Source organism: Quercus lobata, chromosome 8 (assembly GCF_001633185.2).
Source record: "Quercus lobata isolate SW786 chromosome 8, ValleyOak3.0 Primary Assembly, whole genome shotgun sequence".
Classification (NCBI taxonomy): Eukaryota; Viridiplantae; Streptophyta; class Magnoliopsida; order Fagales; family Fagaceae; genus Quercus; species Quercus lobata.
The window spans coordinates 13,206,803-13,225,124 of NC_044911.1; the positions used below are offsets into that span (position 1 = coordinate 13,206,803).

At 31.9% G+C, this 18,322-nt stretch overlaps 1 protein-coding gene across 1 annotated transcript; it reads left to right on the forward strand.

Annotated features, from left to right (window-relative positions):
- The first annotated feature begins 650 nt into the window (after nt 1-650).
- LOC115954661 (gibberellin 2-beta-dioxygenase 8-like) lies at nt 651-17,725 on the forward strand. The gene is made up of 4 exons (XM_031072581.1): nt 651-705; nt 1,909-2,400; nt 12,183-12,504; nt 17,341-17,725. Exons 2-4 carry the CDS (start codon nt 1,964-1,966, stop codon nt 17,575-17,577), a joined length of 996 nt encoding a protein of 331 aa, XP_030928441.1. The 5' UTR covers nt 651-705; nt 1,909-1,963; the 3' UTR covers nt 17,578-17,725.
- Nucleotides 17,726-18,322: the final 597 nt, after the last annotated feature.

Here is an 18,322-nt window from a genome sequence, read left to right on the forward strand (position 1 = left end):
AATGAGTACCAAATGAAATGCAGATGATAATCAATAAAAAATTTAAACGCATAATCAATATCACAAAGTAATTTGTCGCGTGGTCAAAAATATCACAAAGTAATTTCTTTTTATAGAGTTATAGTCAACGCTTATACTTGAATATAACTTCCAATGAATCTCTCTCCCTTTTCTCTGATGACATCTTTGGCCGCGTGTTCTTTGCTTCAGCCATAGATTCTCTATCAGAAAAGTTATTATCAATCTGTTCCAGACAATCTAATTGTCCTTATAAATACAACTCCAAGCTTAATGATTTGCAGTACCTTCTCTTCTTACTTCCTATTAATTATAACCCTAGTTTTTGTGTACTAATTTTCCTGTCACCTAACTTGTCTCCTTGAAATGTTCTATCCCACTTGTTGAAGGACCAGTGCCACGGGTAACTATTTTTATTTTTATTTATTTATTTATTTATTTTTCTGTGGTGTTGAGGCAAAGATATAGAATAAATTGCATTACATGGCCTTTTAATTTAGCAATCAAAAGAATGTGAGAATATATAGTACCATTGTTTTCTTTTCTCTTCCCTATATACCCCTTATTTTTGTCAAATTTTCTCAGTTTTTGCAGTTTCATGACTGAATAGTACATGTGAATTCCATGACTTGAGTTGCGACCTTACTTCAAAGGGAATGCTTGTGAAACTCTATCACAGATTCACAGGTGAGGAAATCCAAAAACTGTCAAAATTTGGCAAAATATATATATACTGTGGACTATTTTTTTTTTTTTTTTTTTATATTATATATTCCATGTTTCATTATCTGATCATATATGGCAAAAAGGATTTGTGCAAGAGGTAACATGCACAAGTCAAGAAACTTTTGCTTTTGGTATTTTCAAATGTTATTAGCACATCATAAGGGCTCATTAGGTGAAATAAGCGTAGAGTGCAAATGGAAAGAATTATCAGAGTAAACCAAACACTTTTCTGCATTCTTAAGGTTGAGCAGTTAACTAGTTTTAAAGTAGGTGCAAATGATCATATACTTGATTAATATTAAAGAATTTAAAGCAAGTGTACTTCTTATAGCTACTGATGTAACGGGACAACTTGAATAAATAAGGCAGGCTCACAGGCAGTTTTGTAAAATTCTGAAAGCACAACTAGCTAGTTAGAGCATTAGCATCCAGGGATGCAAAAAAAACTTATTTTGCATCTTCAAACACTATTTTATCTATTTTACCAACTCATTTTACAAATCACTCTACATCTCAGTTTTTATTTTTACATACAACCCAATAAAATAATATAAACTACCAAATAAGATAATATAAAGTACTATTCTCTCTATTTTTCCTCCTACTCACTTTTTCTCTTCATACACAGTAACAAGATTAGACTAATATTTTTTTTAACAAACCCGGATGGAGTGGGTTTGGGTGGCTTAGAGTTGTAAAATAGCAACTGGGGGTGTTTACACCCCCAATGCTAGTGCTCTTAGCCACCATGGCAAAGCAAGTGATTTTAATTTCATGCACATCCAACATTAATTTTAGATGAAAAAAATATTTAGTATCAAATAATACCATGTTAGTTGTATCAAAATCTAATTATTGACAGGCATATGTGTAAAATAACGACCACTACACTCAGGAGTGTTAGTGGGGTGGTTATTTAGAGCACATATCTCTCATATTTCAGATTTTGATAAGGTTAATGTAGTATAATTTGATATCAAAATACCTTTCCGTCAATATGAAATGCTTGATATTCTAGGAAAATGATGATCTTGTTCCAACATGAAAAAGGATTGTGTCTATTTGAAAATTATCAATTTCATAATTAATTTTCAAAGTATATGTGTGTGTATATAGGATTCAAAAAATTACTTTATTTGTAATTCTATTCATTATCCATATCAGGTGTGAAAAGAATCCCAGGCATTCACAATTATCAACCCAACCCCCTTTTCTCTCCATGGATTATGAACCTCCATTTCAAGAAACCTACAAGAACTTTCTACAGAACTCTTTTGATGAGTCAGAAGACAAAAATCTTTTCATGGTTGAGGAATGCGAGCTACCCTTGATTAATCTCAGTCAATTAAACTTAGAGCAATTGGAGAGAGACAAGTGCATCAAAGAGATAGCTGAAGCGGCTAGACAATGGGGTTTCTTTCAAGTTGTGAATCATGGTGTTCCTCAAGAGATTCTTAACAATTTGCAATACGAGCAGAAGATGGTGTTCCATTTGTCTTTTGAAAAGAAGGCTGAAGAGAAGTTTCTGAACTTATCAACTAATAGTTATCGTTGGGGGAATCCAGAGGCTACTTCTCTAAAGCAGGTCCCATGGTCGGAAACCCTTCATATATCTCTAGCTGATATTTCAAGAATGGATAAACGCAATAGTCTCAGGTACGGATTTTTTGTTTATTTATTTATTTTAAAAATTTTAGTTTATATCTATGGCAATGCGTAAAGATTTTAGGGTCATTTAGTAAAAATAACATAACTTATTGGTAATATATATGGAGTGAGGGTTTTATGTTCATTTCCAACAACATGAGTTTGGTATATATCAACCTTAGAACCTCTTATTTTTACAAAATATACTCATATTTAAAATTTTCAAAAATAAAAATAAAAACATATACTGCAGTCCAACAATAAATTTGAAGGTGAACTAAGTGGGGGTGACTTACCAGAATCTATACTGCAATCATTTTATTAGATTTTTGAGTTTGTTCTGGGACTGGGAGCTCTTGTTTCTTAGTTTGTTTCTGTAACTTTTAATCACATCTTAATTAGTAAGGAGCATAAAGTACCAATCCTTGGAAACAAAGATTATAGATCGTTTAAAATAATATTCCCTTTGTAAGATTAGAGCCAAAAATACTTTTTCTTTAATAAAAGACAACCTAAATTACTTAAAAATTGCCTCACACTAATTCTTAGAGGTGATTCACCATTTTTATTGTTATTGTTATTATTATTATTATTAGGTGATTTCTTTGCAGTGTGGATCAAGTTAATTTCAACCAAATTTGTTAGATATATTATAGTCTAAGTGGCCCAAACCAATTGGAAGCTGATGCACATATAGGAAAAATAACTTAACATTGTGTTAATTTATAGTTAATCTAGAGTTAGTCAAACATTCCCTAGCATATAAACTCTACATTGAATTTAATGTAACATAAGTGCTTAAAAGAATAAGTAGTCATTAAGGGCTTTAATTCCATGAACATAGGCCATTAGGCAGAACATGTAAACCTTATGTATTCTCTCTCTTTCATGTTTTTACTCATCATTCGATCATCACATATAATCACATTATATCTTTAACAAAATCTATGAAATGTTACAGCATAAAATGCTTTTTTTTAAATAGCATAAAATACATAGGTGGCTTATAAAAATTCTTTTAGGTGATTCACGATATTCATTATTAGGTAATTTCTTTGTACTCATCATTCAATTATCACAAACAATCACTCAACAATTTTAACAGAATCTATGAACTATTACAGCATAAAATACTTAAAAAAAAAATTATAGCATAAATTACATAGGTGGCTCACACAAATTCTTTTAGGTAATTCAAGGTATTTATTATTAGGTAATTACTTTGTATGTACGGAACAAGTTTCAACCAAATTTATATATTGTCACAACATAAAATACTTTTTAAAAAAATCACCCCCTAAAATACATAGAAGTTAGCTCACACGAATTTTATTTTTTTGGTTTTGTTTTGTAATTCATGGCATGTAATATTAGCTCCGGTTAAAGAGTGCTTGAAAGTATTGATTAAGGTTGAATTTTTTTTTTATTATAATCAATCAACTTCTTAGGTGTAGTCACACGTTAGCAAAGACACCTATTAACAAAAGCCATTATTATTATTAGTGTTAGTGTTAGTGTTACATGTAAATCACATTTAGCATATATTAATATCCTTAATTGACTAAAATCAAGTAAGTCATCTTTATTTCCTATATAAACTCAAATAAAAATTCTCTAGAGTTTTTAAGATTTTCCTAAAAAAGGAAGAGGAGTTTTTAAGATAATCTATCTTATAGAGTTATTAAAATTTTCACAGTCCACTTGAAAGGAAAAGACTAAGATTATACCACATCATGAATCAATTAAAAAAAAAAACATAAAAGCACAATTTTTTCTATAAAGAGTTCAAAAATCAATCACGGTAAAACCAAAAATTGCCACTCTTCCCTCTCCCACTCTACCAATCTCCGGTGATATATTGTTATGATCCTAGTGTTTTACATGAATTAAGTATAAGTTTAATCATGTGTTTATAAACTCTTGGACACTCTCCCCTTATAAGCCGGTTTTCAAATGAGTTCTAGCCATAGGTTTGTAACATATAATGCATGAAAAACTCAGGCCACCGGAACATATCCATCCCAAACAGCCAACTCTAAACACTGGTGATCAATTCAAATGTCTTCATCTTCGCCATTTTCATTCTTATAAAAATATAAAAAGAAAATCTACAGTGACGCTAATTTGTTTCTTTTTACATTTTTTTTTTCCTTTGTTACCAATAAGAAGTGAATTCCAAATACTTAACTCAAATTTCTACACACTGTTCTTCTCAACAAAAATATATATAGATATATATTTCTAACACACTGTACCTTTGCCATTAATCTAGAATAGCACGTGGAGGACCATCCTATTAGTATTTGATTGAAATGCCGAATCAAACGAGTTTATTCGAATTTTTTTTCTTAATTTCCAATTGTAAGTTGGATATTCATATATTGTGAATCGAAAATTTTTGGCTTTGATGATCAAGCTGTCCGTGTTCTTATGGTGAATTTAGAGTTAGCTTGGTTGGAGTTGATGCGTTTGGTGATAGTGTTTGATTGGAGTTTGGCCGCGCTCGCGAGCAATGGATTTGTTCCGGTGGCCGGCCTCAGTTTTCTATAGATTCTCTATCACCAGCAATTGGTAATGGGTGAGGGAAGAGAGGCAGTTTATGGATTTTATCGAGGATTTGAACTTTTAATGGATTTTAAAAAAAATTATTTTAATGGTTTTGGATTCATGTTGTGGCATAATCTTACTCTTCTATTGTAAGTGAATGATGAGGATTTAAAGAACTTTATACCTAAATATGAACTCTAGACTATCGTGATCCATATATGCCTTAGGATTTATTGCAAAACAACAATTTCAAAATGGCGTAACCATCAAGGGTTTTTTCCTTTGGACGTAGGCCGTAAGGTCCAATCACGTTCATTGTTTTTGCTTCTGCTCTCTCTTGCACTCTTAATTTTTTTTTTTTTAAATCTTCTTTTAAATTTAACATGGTATCCTAGACAAAACTCTCACTAGATTTCAAATAGATCACCATCAACCATTGCTCTTGACCATTGTTCATCTTCGAACATGGCTTTTTCCCACTATTTTTTTGTGTAAATTCCTATTTTAGGGTTTGTTTTCCTATTGGAGGCTCCCGAATCACACAACCTGGCCTATCACTCATTCTTTTTGGGTCTAGTTTATGCAAAATTCGCTAACTTGTTCATATGCTTTATCACAATGTCATCGTTTGATAATATTTCTCAAGCCACTAGCGTAGACGTCCTTCTGCCATAACAATCACGCTTTGTTCATTAATGCATTCATTTTAAGGACCTCGTAGCTGTCTTCTAGGTTCTAGCATTCATTTGTTGTTGTTGTCTACTGCCATTGCTAGTATTTTGCACAATTCCTTCATATTGTGCCTGATGCATTCTACATCTAACCTGGTCACTTATGATCATCTTCAAGACATCTTCATGAACTTGTATTCCAAACTAAAGACATTATCAGACTTCTACCTTGAGTTTGAGAGAGATGTTAATGTATCACGCATATCACGTCTCGCATATGTTATTCTTTGTTGACTAAAATTAAGGAACATTTATTGTCATTAATTTTTTTCCAATCAAAGGATTCTTACTTTTTATATGTACCATACTTAGAGTTGTGTAAAGTAACAATTATAAATAATTAAAAAAAAAAAGTAGTTGTTAAGGGCTTTTTCATGTGGATGTAGGCTATTAATAGGTCAAATTACATTATTCTTCTTGCTTCTTCTCTTTCCTCCTTTCTATCTCTTTTATTTTTATTCCTTTTATTTTAAGAATATTATTATTATTGTTATTAGGTAAAACTGTAGATTATCCAAGGTGGCCACTAATTATCCGACAGGTTTCATTTTTCCCATGCATTAATCTTATTTAAACATTTTACCATCTAAAATTTCAGTAGTACTCCTCAAACATTAAAATTCTTATGACAGCTAACTACGTACTGAATAGGGCCAAAGTGTAGATTTTTCTCACTATAGTTTTTTTCTTAATTATCCGGCTGTAGTAAATATGTTTCTTTCTAACCAGCATGTTTATAATGCTTAATGCATACATTTTATCATCCTAAATCAATTATTATTTAGTAGAAATATAGATTATTCCTTTTAAAGCACGCTTGAAATTATGATTAATGAGCCTTATTCATTCTGCTTATTTTTCAAATTACTTTACAAAAAAAAAAAAAAAAATTATATTGAAATTTTACCTTCTCACTAAAAAAGAAAGAAAATGTTACTACCTCCATTCCATTAGTTACTTCCAATGAATCATTAGAGCTGAGCTACCAATCTAAAGGCTAGGAGAGGAGCTAGGATTTTTTGTTTGGGAGGCCAAATTTTGGTACTATAGTAGTCACGAGTCAAGATAAATCATCACATACATGCGCACATACACATATATAAACAATTATATTTTGATACTAGAGTTGGTCATAGTTTATAAAATATATTGTGTATATAAAATTAACAATTTTCTCATATATATCTTCACAAGATAATTTTTAAGGGAACTTATCATCTTTTATGTTCCGATGAGAATACAAAAGCTATCTAGTTTGATATTAAAAATGTAAAAAAAGGAATTTGTAAAAACAAAAACTATCTTGTTTCTATAATTACTAGATCAATTGACAAATTTTATTGGTTTTTATGAGCATCATTGGACTAACTCAAACATTTGGGAGGCCAAATTCTATTTTTGTAGCTAAATATTTAAAGTTTTTAGTATATACACATAATATAAAAGTATTTTTTTTAAAAAAATTTTGGGTGGGGGGGGGGGGCGCCATGGCCCCCCCAAACATTGCTATATCTCCGCCCCTGCTAAAGGCATAAAAGAAACAATGTTTACTATTTTCATTTTCTTCGTAATCATAGTTGTACTGGTAATGGAATTATATGGAAATCCTTGTGAGGTCTAAGTTCAATGCACGAGAGGCTGAAAAGACTAATGTCATTGCAAAAGAAGAAAAGAAAACAGCGACATATATAACTCTCACATTAGGTTTGATTACATTAGGTTTGATCATGAATGTAATGATTAGACTCATTATTATGTGAGAGGAAAAAACACGCTGTTATTATGCTCTTAAAATGTTAAATAATTACTTATTGTAGAAATATTAACATGAAATAATAAGAATCCAAGATCAATTATTTGCCGCTTTAACTTAAACACATGGTTCAACTATAAGATGGTGGGTTTTAGTTAGTTTAATTAATAAAGTCTTTTGTCAAAAAAGACACACGAGATTTAAACTTTATCTACACCAAAAATTAATTATTATTTTATTTAATAATAAAAAATAATCATCATAGAGCAAACACAATAAATTAAAATTCTATTGTATTTATAAAAAATATAAAAATAAAAAACTATAAGATGCAACCTCACATCCATTCAAATACATTTCATTGCAAGAGGACTTTAAGATCTTTTGATTCTTGGATTTATAAGACTTGTAGACTTTGTCCCCTTCCCCTCTCCACACAAGGGGATATTTGTTAACACATGGACCCCGATGAACATGGTTTCTGATAAAAGCTTATAAGCCGTAAAATAGAATAATAAAGACAAAACATTTCACATCTAAAACTCACATTCACATCATCATCAAAAAAAAGAAAAAAGAAAAAAAAAAGTCACATTCACATCCAAATCAAATCACCTACTTTAGGTGTTTTCGCCCAAGGTTGACGTTACATTACCACTTAACTAACTGCCAAATAGGCCTCCCAGTTATTTTTTTAGAAAAATAGGAAGATACAAACAACCACAGGTTATTACTTAGACCCTACATAATATATATTTATCAACTTTTAATAGGTTTTATTTTTGTTTTTTTCAAAATAGGAAGATGGTCGAAGAAGGAAATGTGAGATTCAAGCCTCATTCACTAGTTATTAATTGAACTCTTCGATATTTACAAATTAAAAATAATATATAAATAAATTGATAAAAAATGAAAAATTAATTTAAAAAAAATAAAAATTGATGTAGCATATTTCCTAATACCTATTGATCATATTTTTGTTTTTATACAACTGTATCTGATCATCAAATTATTAAACATACAAAGATCTTGACAATATTTGTTGTTTCTATACAAATGTATTTAATCATCAAATCATTAAATCATAATATAGAAACCACTTAAAACCAATATCCAAACAAATATATAAAGAATACTGAGTTTAACTTATTAAAAAATAATCAAAAGATATAATTATGTAAATAAATATTAGACATATATCTAGAAATTCATTGTGAATGTAAATAGAGATAAATAAAATAAATTATAAGAAAATTTTCAAATTTTTTTAAATGAGATAGTTTAAACAATTTCAGTTTTTTTTTTTTTTTAAATAATAAGTTTCTTTATAATATTTTTACATAAATCAAGACATACACGTATGTATTTGATAACTATAATAACCTTCTTCCATTAACATGATATTTCTATAAACTGTACAGTTTATAGAAATATCAAAATACCAAACTTATTATGGATTTTTTTTAATTAAAAGTATTTTTTTTTTTTTGAGAAAAATTAAAAGTATATTTAGATTTAAAGATAAATGGAAAAAGCTTCTCCAAATTCGTTGGGTATTATTTATTTTTTATTTTTTTATTTTTTGAGAGAATCCATTGGGATTTAATGGGTCATAAGCTGAATTTCACATGCTAAAGCAATCTAAATATTGGGCTTTACTAATCTCACCAACCGAGTCAATGTATACCCATATTGAGCTATTGAACTGATTTTGTCTGTTGTGTTTAGTTTCTTGGCATCTTTGAATTACGGCAATGTTAATTTGTTTCAAATCCTATCTTGTATCCTATATATACATGTAATACATAATACACTTAACAAATTGTGTGACAACTCATCTAGAGTACTCTAGAGCATCGTGTGTTTCAATTTGGTATCAAAGCCACTTAACCCTAATGTCTTCTTCTTTTTTCATTTTCCAACCTTCCCTAGTTGTTGCCTCTCCTCCTTTTATTTTATTTTTCCAATGCTCATAACTTTTTATTCATTAAACTTATCAACAAAAATTAGCACTATGGAAAACCCCAACTCTTTCCAAACCTTAGAGATCAAGATCTTCACGGATCTGTTGACGGCTCCAACCCATGTTCCCCTTCTATAATTTGTATGTACAACACCATGACTCCAAATCTTGCCTTCCTCTCTTGGACTAATCAAGACGAACTCCTCTTGAGTCCTCTAGTATATTCTCTCTTTGATTCCTCATGAGTCCTCTAGTATATGCTCTCTTTGATGAGATCCCACTCCTTGTGGCTAGTCTCCCATTTACTTCTACAACTAGTAGGTCTTTTTTCACTCAAGATTTTGACATTTGTGTTTTCAATGGTTTTTAATCTAACCTTCGTGATTTGTTCACATTCTAGCCCTATTTCTTTCCCAGAGCTATAAAGCCTTTTTCTCAACCACAAGTTCCTTCTCTCACTACTCCTCATAAGTTCTTGTCACAATGAACACCAAGATCACACCTCATGCAAATATTGCCCAACATGGTCATCCTATTTTTCACTAGGGGTAAGGATTGCCACTTATGCAGTTGTGGCCATGGTTGAAACGAAGTGCTGGCTAATTTTATCATGGGGATACTTGTACCCCAAATCATGAATCTCGCTCTCACTGTTAAATTTGCAATGGACTTAATCATACAATAGCCTCCGATAGTGTTTATATATTCTATTCAAGATTGGTTTCCACCTTCAAATCGCCTTCCACCTCTTCCATTTGGTCCTATCCCAGGTATCAATCTAGTTGTTGATCTCAACAACAACCTTCTCTCTACTTCCTTGCCAAACCCACAGCCTGCTTGTACCTACGCGCAATGGTCCTTCGCTCCATGAAGTCTCCTACCCTTCAAGCCCACTTTGCTTCCCTTGACTCCACACCTCCTGTGAAATCCCACGTCATACAGTGATGTTGTCAAATAGAAGCTCTTCTCTCCAATGAGACATGGGCAATATCGGTTCCTTTATCACCCACTACCTTTAATGTTATTGGATGCAAATGGATGTTTCACATCAAGCACAAGCCTGATGGCAATATTAATAGGTACAAAGCAAGGCTAGTTGCCAAGAGCTTTCATTAGCTACCGTACGTGCATTTACTACTTTGAGGCTTTAAGTCCTATGACAAAGCCTACCATTGTTGGCACTGTGTTTTCTCTATTACTATCTCCAATGGTTGGGTCATCAACAACTTGATGTTGAAAACACATTTCTCAATTAATGGGTATCTCACTCAAATGGTTTACATGGCACAACCTCCCGTCTTTACTAATCCCACACACATCCAACATATGTGTGTAAAGTTCAAAAAATCTCTCTACGGTCTTTCTCCAAAAAAAAAAAAAAAAACTCTCTACGGTCTTAAACAAGCCCTATGATCTTGGTTTAACCATGCATCTTTCGAAATGCCTCATTTGGCATGGCCTCTTTTTTCACATTTAAATGGAATGGTGTTGGCATCTTCATTCTAGCATATGTTGATGGCATCATTGTCACCATAAAAATGCCCCCACAGTGTCTCCTCAATCATTTCTTCCCTGAAATCTAAGTTTGCTCTAAAGGGCCTGGGGCTATTGCATAGTAGTAGTGGTTACTCATTTTTCCAATGGACTTCCTTTATCCCTTTGTCAGGAATGATTTTGACATTCTTGACCCAGTTGGTATGGCCATATACACTCTCTTAAATGATAAAGTTTCCATTTGATTCGGGGGGGTTGATTTGACGCTTATAATTGCCGGGGGGGTTTGACACTATAATTGCTTCTTGCCAATTTTGTGAAACATTTTTGAAAATTTTTAAGTGGTTTTCTAAGCCAAATTGAGTATGGTAGCTCAGTTAACACCTTTTGGTGTTTCTAAGGGAGATTCAAAATTCAAATAACCGCACCATAACTATCAAATTAAAAAAAAAAAAAAAAGAGGTGGCTTTTTAAGGAGAACAATTACATCTGCTCATATTATTAATCCAAATAGGTACTAATTCATTACATTTTTATGAGATTAAGGGAAAGTGTTATATAGGTCTTTTCCAAAGTTAACTGGTATATATGGTTAATAATGGTGCCGATTAGAAAGTTTTACAAAGGTGATTTAGGAAAAGGAAAACGGTTTAGATCGGAAGAAGGAAATTGATGAAGAAAATAATAGGTATATTTACAGACAATTCCTTCAAAGGACTGTTTGGAAAATCCTAAAACCAGACTTACCAAGAGTAACGTAACTAACACAATGTACCCTAATTGTTTTTGCTGAGAACACAGTGTACCCTAATTAGGGCTGTATATAACGTTACAGTACATAAAGATGATACCTCGCATGAATTTTCATAAATTCCTTTATCATTATCATTCATTTACGCACGCCATCAATTTATAAATTGTTTAAATATTTATATTTCAAAGAAAAGATTATCCTTAATTACAAAACTACTGGAAAAAAAAATCATAACATGCTATTTTATGAAAACAATTATGTAAAAATAAGTTTTTCTGCAGAAAATATTACTCCTATATCCCACAATAATAACACTGCCATTTCTAGTGTATGTATGCATTTCTCAAGCTTGGTAAATTATCAGAAATTAGGTCGTTTCTCTATTCTTTCTTTCTTTTCTTTTTTTTTTCTTTTTTTTTTTGTTGTTAATTTGGTTAATCACAATTCATAAAGTTTTTGTGTACAATTTTGTAGGTCCTCCTCCTTTTAATTTTCTGTACGTCTATTATTTTCTTTTTCTTTTTCTTTTTCTTTATCTTTTTTGTTCAGGTCAACCATTGACGCATTTGGGACAACAGCTTCCACTCTGGCTCAAAGCTTAGCTGAAATTCTGGCCCAGAGTTTAGGCATTGAATCTAATTTCTTCCGAGAGAATTTCCCGCCAAAAACTAGTTATATTCGAATGAACAGATATCCTAAATGTCCATTGGCATCCAAAGTCTTTGGCCTGGTGCCTCACTCGGATAGCAATTTGCTCACAATATTGTATCAAGATCAGGTTGGTGGATTGCAATTGATGAAAGATGGAAGATGGTTTAAAGTTAAACCTAATCCAAAAGCTCTAATTATCAACATCGGTGACTTATTTCAGGTAAGCTTGTATGTATCCACTTGAAACTATTTTATTCATTAAGCTTTGCCTCTATTTTCCATGAAAACTTAAGATTATGTGGATTCATTAAGCCTAACCTCTATTTTCTATACATATATCTTTATAGCCTCACATTTGGTTTATAATCCAGCGACCCTGTTCTCCTCTCTGATATTTCCATCCAAAAAAATAGGAAGATAGTCGAAGAAGGAAATGTGAGATTCAAGCCTCATTCACTAGTTATTAATTGAACTCTTCGATATTTACAAATTAAAAATAATATATAAATAAATTGATAAAAAATGAAAAATTAATTTAAAAAAATAAAAATTGATGTAGCATATTTCCTAATACCTATTGATCATATTTTTGTTTTTATACAACTGTATTTGATCATCAAATTATTAAACATACAAAGATCTTGACAATATTTGTTGTTTCTATACAAATGTATTCAATCATCAAATCATTAAATTATAATATAGAAACCACTTAAAACCAATATCCAAACAAATATATAAAGAATACTGAGTTTAACTTATTAAAAAATAATCAAAAGATATAATTATGTAAATAAATATTAGACATATATCTAGAAATTCATTGTGAATGTAAATAGAGATAAATAAAATAAATTATAAGAAAATTTTCAAATTTTTTTAAATGAGATAGTTTAAACAATTTCAGTTTTTTTTTTTTTTTTTTTTAAATAATAAGTTTCTTTATAATATTTTTACATAAATCAAGACATACACGTATGTATTTGATAACTATAATAACCTTCTTCCATTAACAGTTTATAGAAATATCAAAATACCAAACTTATTATGGATTTTTTTTTTAATTAAAAGTATATTTAGATTTAAAGATAAATGGAAAAAGCTTCTACAAATTCGTTGGGTATTTTTTTTTTTTTTTTTTTTGAGAGAATCCATTGGGATTTAATGGGTCATAAGCTGAATTTCACATGCTAAAGCAATCTAAATATTGGGCTTTACTAATCTCACCAACCGAGTCAATGTATACCCATATTGAGCTATTGAACTGATTTTGTCTGTTGTATTTAGTTTCTTGGCATCTTTGAATTACGGCAATGTTAATTTGTTTCAAATCCTATCTTGTATCCTATATATACATGTAATACATAATACACTTAACAAATTGTGTGACAACTCATCTAGAGTACTCTAGAGCACCGTGTGTTTCAATTTGGTATCAAAGCCACTTAACCCTAATGTCTTCTTCTTTTTTCATTTTCCAACCTTTCCTAGTTGTTGCCTCTCCTCCTTTTATTTTATTTTTCCAATGCTCATAACTTTTTATTCATTAAACTTATCAACAAAAATTAGCACTATGGAAAACCCCAACTCTTTCCAAACCTTAGAGATCAAGATCTTCACGGATCTGTTGACGGCTCCAACCCATGTTCCCCTTCTATAATTTGTATGTACAACACCATGACTCCAAATCTTGCCTTCCTCTCTTGGACTAATCAAGACGAACTCCTCTTGAGTCCTCTAGTATATTCTCTCTTTGATTCCTCATGAGTCCTCTAGTATATGCTCTCTTTGATGAGATCCCACTCCTTGTGGCTAGTCTCCCATTTACTTCTACAACTAGTAGGTCTTTTTTCACTCAAGATTTTGACATTTGTGTTTTCAATGGTTTTTAATCTAACCTTCGTGATTTGTTCACATTCTAGCCCTATTTCTTTCCCAGAGCTATAAAGCCTTTTTCTCAACCACAAGTTCCTTCTCTCACTACTCCTCATAAGTTCTTGTCACAATGAACACCAAGATCACACCTCATGCAAATATTGCCCAACATGGTCATCCTATTTTTCACTAGGGGTAAGGATTGCCACTTATGCAGTTGTGGCCATGGTTGAAACGAAGTGCTGGCTAATTTTATCATGGGGATACTTGTACCCCAAATCATGAATCTCGCTCTCACTGTTAAATTTGCAATGGACTTAATCATACAATAGCCTCCGATAGTGTTTATATATTCTATTCAAGATTGGTTTCCACCTTCAAATCGCCTTCCACCTCTTCCATTTGGTCCTATCCCAGGTATCAATCTAGTTGTTGATCTCAACAACAACCTTCTCTCTACTTCCTTGCCAAACCCACAGCCTGCTTGTACCTACGCGCAATGGTCCTTCGCTCCATGAAGTCTCCTACCCTTCAAGCCCACTTTGCTTCCCTTGACTCCACACCTCCTGTGAAATCCCACGTCATACAGTGATGTTGTCAAATAGAAGCTCTTCTCTCCAATGAGACATGGGCAATATCGGTTCCTTTATCACCCACTACCTTTAATGTTATTGGATGCAAATGGATGTTTCACATCAAGCACAAGCCTGATGGCAATATTAATAGGTACAAAGCAAGGCTAGTTGCCAAGAGCTTTCATTAGCTACCGTACGTGCATTTACTACTTTGAGGCTTTAAGTCCTATGACAAAGCCTACCATTGTTGGCACTGTGTTTTCTCTATTACTATCTCCAATGGTTGGGTCATCAACAACTTGATGTTGAAAACACATTTCTCAATTAATGGGTATCTCACTCAAATGGTTTACATGGCACAACCTCCCGTCTTTACTAATCCCACACACATCCAACATATGTGTGTAAAGTTCAAAAAATCTCTCTACGGTCTTTCTCCAAAAAAAAAAAAAAAAACTCTCTACGGTCTTAAACAAGCCCTATGATCTTGGTTTAACCATGCATCTTTCGAAATGCCTCATTTGGCATGGCCTCTTTTTTCACATTTAAATGGAATGGTGTTGGCATCTTCATTCTAGCATATGTTGATGGCATCATTGTCACCATAAAAATGCCCCCACAGTGTCTCCTCAATCATTTCTTCCCTGAAATCTAAGTTTGCTCTAAAGGGCCTGGGGCTATTGCATAGTAGTAGTGGTTACTCATTTTTCCAATGGACTTCCTTTATCCCTTTGTCAGGAATGATTTTGACATTCTTGACCCAGTTGGTATGGCCATATACACTCTCTTAAATGATAAAGTTTCCATTTGATTCGGGGGGGTTGATTTGACGCTTATAATTGCCGGGGGGGTTTGACACTATAATTGCTTCTTGCCAATTTTGTGAAACATTTTTGAAAATTTTTAAGTGGTTTTCTAAGCCAAATTGAGTATGGTAGCTCAGTTAACACCTTTTGGTGTTTCTAAGGGAGATTCAAAATTCAAATAACCGCACCATAACTATCAAATTAAAAAAAAAAAAAAAAGAGGTGGCTTTTTAAGGAGAACAATTACATCTGCTCATATTATTAATCCAAATAGGTCCTAATTCATTACATTTTTATGAGATTAAGGGAAAGTGTTATATAGGTCTTTTCCAAAGTTAACTGGTATATATGGTTAATAATGGTGCCGATTAGAAAGTTTTACAAAGGTGATTTAGGAAAAGGAAAACGGTTTAGATCGGAAGAAGGAAATTGATGAAGAAAATAATAGGTATATTTACAGACAATTCCTTCAAAGGACTGTTTGGAAAATCCTAAAACCAGACTTACCAAGAGTAACGTAACTAACAGTGTACCCTAATTGTTTTTGCTGAGAACACAGTGTACCCTAATTAGGGCTGTATATAACGTTACAGTAAATAAAGATGATACCTCGCATGAATTTTCATAAATTTCTTTATCATTATCATTCATTTACGCACGCCATCAATTTATAAATTGTTTAAATATTTATATTTCAAAGAAAAGATTATCCTTAATTACAAAACTACTGGAAAAAAAAATCATAACATGCTATTTTATGAAAACAATTATGTAAAAATAAGTTTTTCTGCAGAAAATATTACTCCTATATCCCACAATAATAACACTGCCATTTCTAGTGTATGTATGCATTTCTCAAGCTTGGTAAATTATCAGAAATTAGGTCGTTTCTCTATTCTTTCTTTCTTTTCTTTTTTTTTTCTTTTTTTTTTTGTTGTTAATTTGGTTAATCACAATTCATAAAGTTTTTGTGTACAATTTTGTAGGTCCTCCTCCTTTTAATTTTCTGTACGTCTATTATTTTCTTTTTCTTTTTCTTTTTCTTTATCTTTTTTGTTCAGGTCAACCATTGACGCATTTGGGACAACAGCTTCCACTCTGGCTCAAAGCTTAGCTGAAATTCTGGCCCAGAGTTTAGGCATTGAATCTAATTTCTTCCGAGAGAATTTCCCGCCAAAAACTAGTTATATTCGAATGAACAGATATCCTAAATGTCCATTGGCATCCAAAGTCTTTGGCCTGGTGCCTCACTCGGATAGCAATTTGCTCACAATATTGTATCAAGATCAGGTTGGTGGATTGCAATTGATGAAAGATGGAAGATGGTTTAAAGTTAAACCTAATCCAAAAGCTCTAATTATCAACATCGGTGACTTATTTCAGGTAAGCTTGTATGTATCCACTTGAAACTATTTTATTCATTAAGCTTTGCCTCTATTTTCCATGAAAACTTAAGATTATGTGGATTCATTAAGCCTAACCTCTATTTTCTATACATATATCTTTATAGCCTCACATTTGGTTTATAATCCAGCGACCCTGTTCTCCTCTCTGATATTTCCATCCAAACATATATTGTACAGTTTAGAAAAAGTATGCTAGGAAAACATTAAATGCTAGCTTTACTTGCCTGTTAGAAAAGCTAGAAAGACACGCTAAAATTAATGGAGAACCCATGCTTGCAATTAGGACATTTTGAACAAGATATTAAATACTTTGAATAGTAATTGCAAACATATTTGAAGCCAACTAGCAATTAGCATACCTTTGATAATATGTTGCTGATTTTGTATGATGCAGGCACTGAGCAATGATGTTTTCAAGAGCATCAAACACCGAGTGGTTTCGCCTCAAGAAGTTGAAAGGTTCTCTGCGGCATATTTCTACTGCCCCTCTAATGATGCAGTAATCCAGAGCTATGCCAAGCCCGCCATGTACAGACCATTTACTCTCAGAGAGTATAGACAGCAAATCCAAAAGGATGTTCAAGATACTGGTGACAAAATAGGTCTCTCAAGGTTTCTCCTCTCTGAATAATATTTCACCAAAGATTGTGTCTAATTGCTAGGGTGTGTGGTTTGGGAATGAGTTCCTTAGTCCCACCTTGGAGTTGGAGTTGGAGTTGGAGTTTGAGTTTGAGTTTGAGTTGTATCTGGGTTGTAATAAATAATGTTGATTAGGATTTTTTTTTTTAAAAATTATAAAGGATTTGATATGACTAGTTTGTATCTAGGTTGTAACAAATAGTTTCATCTTAAATTTGAACTTGTACATCATTGAAAGTATGACGGATATATAATTTATTTTACTTGTCATTATTTTGTATATTTTGTGATCATGAAGTAGGATTAATACCAATGACGAAACCAAAGCTAGACCAGGGGTCCATGACCAATCCTGAATTCTTAATTTTTTTTAAATTATATATACTTGGCCCCTAAAAAAGTGGGAGTTGGGCAATCTATTCTCATGATTGTGTGTACTGTTTTTGACTTTTTGTAAAACGCGAAAACGTGTTTGGTAGTTGTTTGGATTTTTTTTTAATTTATTCAAAAGGCTTATATTTTTTACTTTTTATTTATTTATTTATAAAATTCAACTTATGAAGTACATTTTTTATGAAGGTCATTTTTATTATTAGGTGAAAACATTAATTGTTTTTTGTGTAGATAGAGATTGAATTCCAAATTTCTTATTCAATCATCATAAACTTATATTTTTCACTTATTTGGCATTGGTTGTTTGCCTTTTGGGGCTTAAAGTTTCTTTTCTTTTCTTGGTA

What these genes read in the sequence shown, in the direction of transcription:
- LOC115954661 (XM_031072581.1), top strand. Translation starts at nt 1,964, where the DNA reads ATGGATTATGAACCTCCATTTCAAGAAACCTACAAGAACTTTCTACAG. An exon ending in GATAAACGCAATAGTCTCAG is followed by an intron (nt 2,401 to 12,182) that starts GTACGGATTTTT and finishes TTTTTTGTTCAG; the next exon opens with GTCAACCATTGACGCATTTG. An exon ending in ACATCGGTGACTTATTTCAG is followed by an intron (nt 12,505 to 17,340) that starts GTAAGCTTGTAT and finishes TGTATGATGCAG; the next exon opens with GCACTGAGCAATGATGTTTT.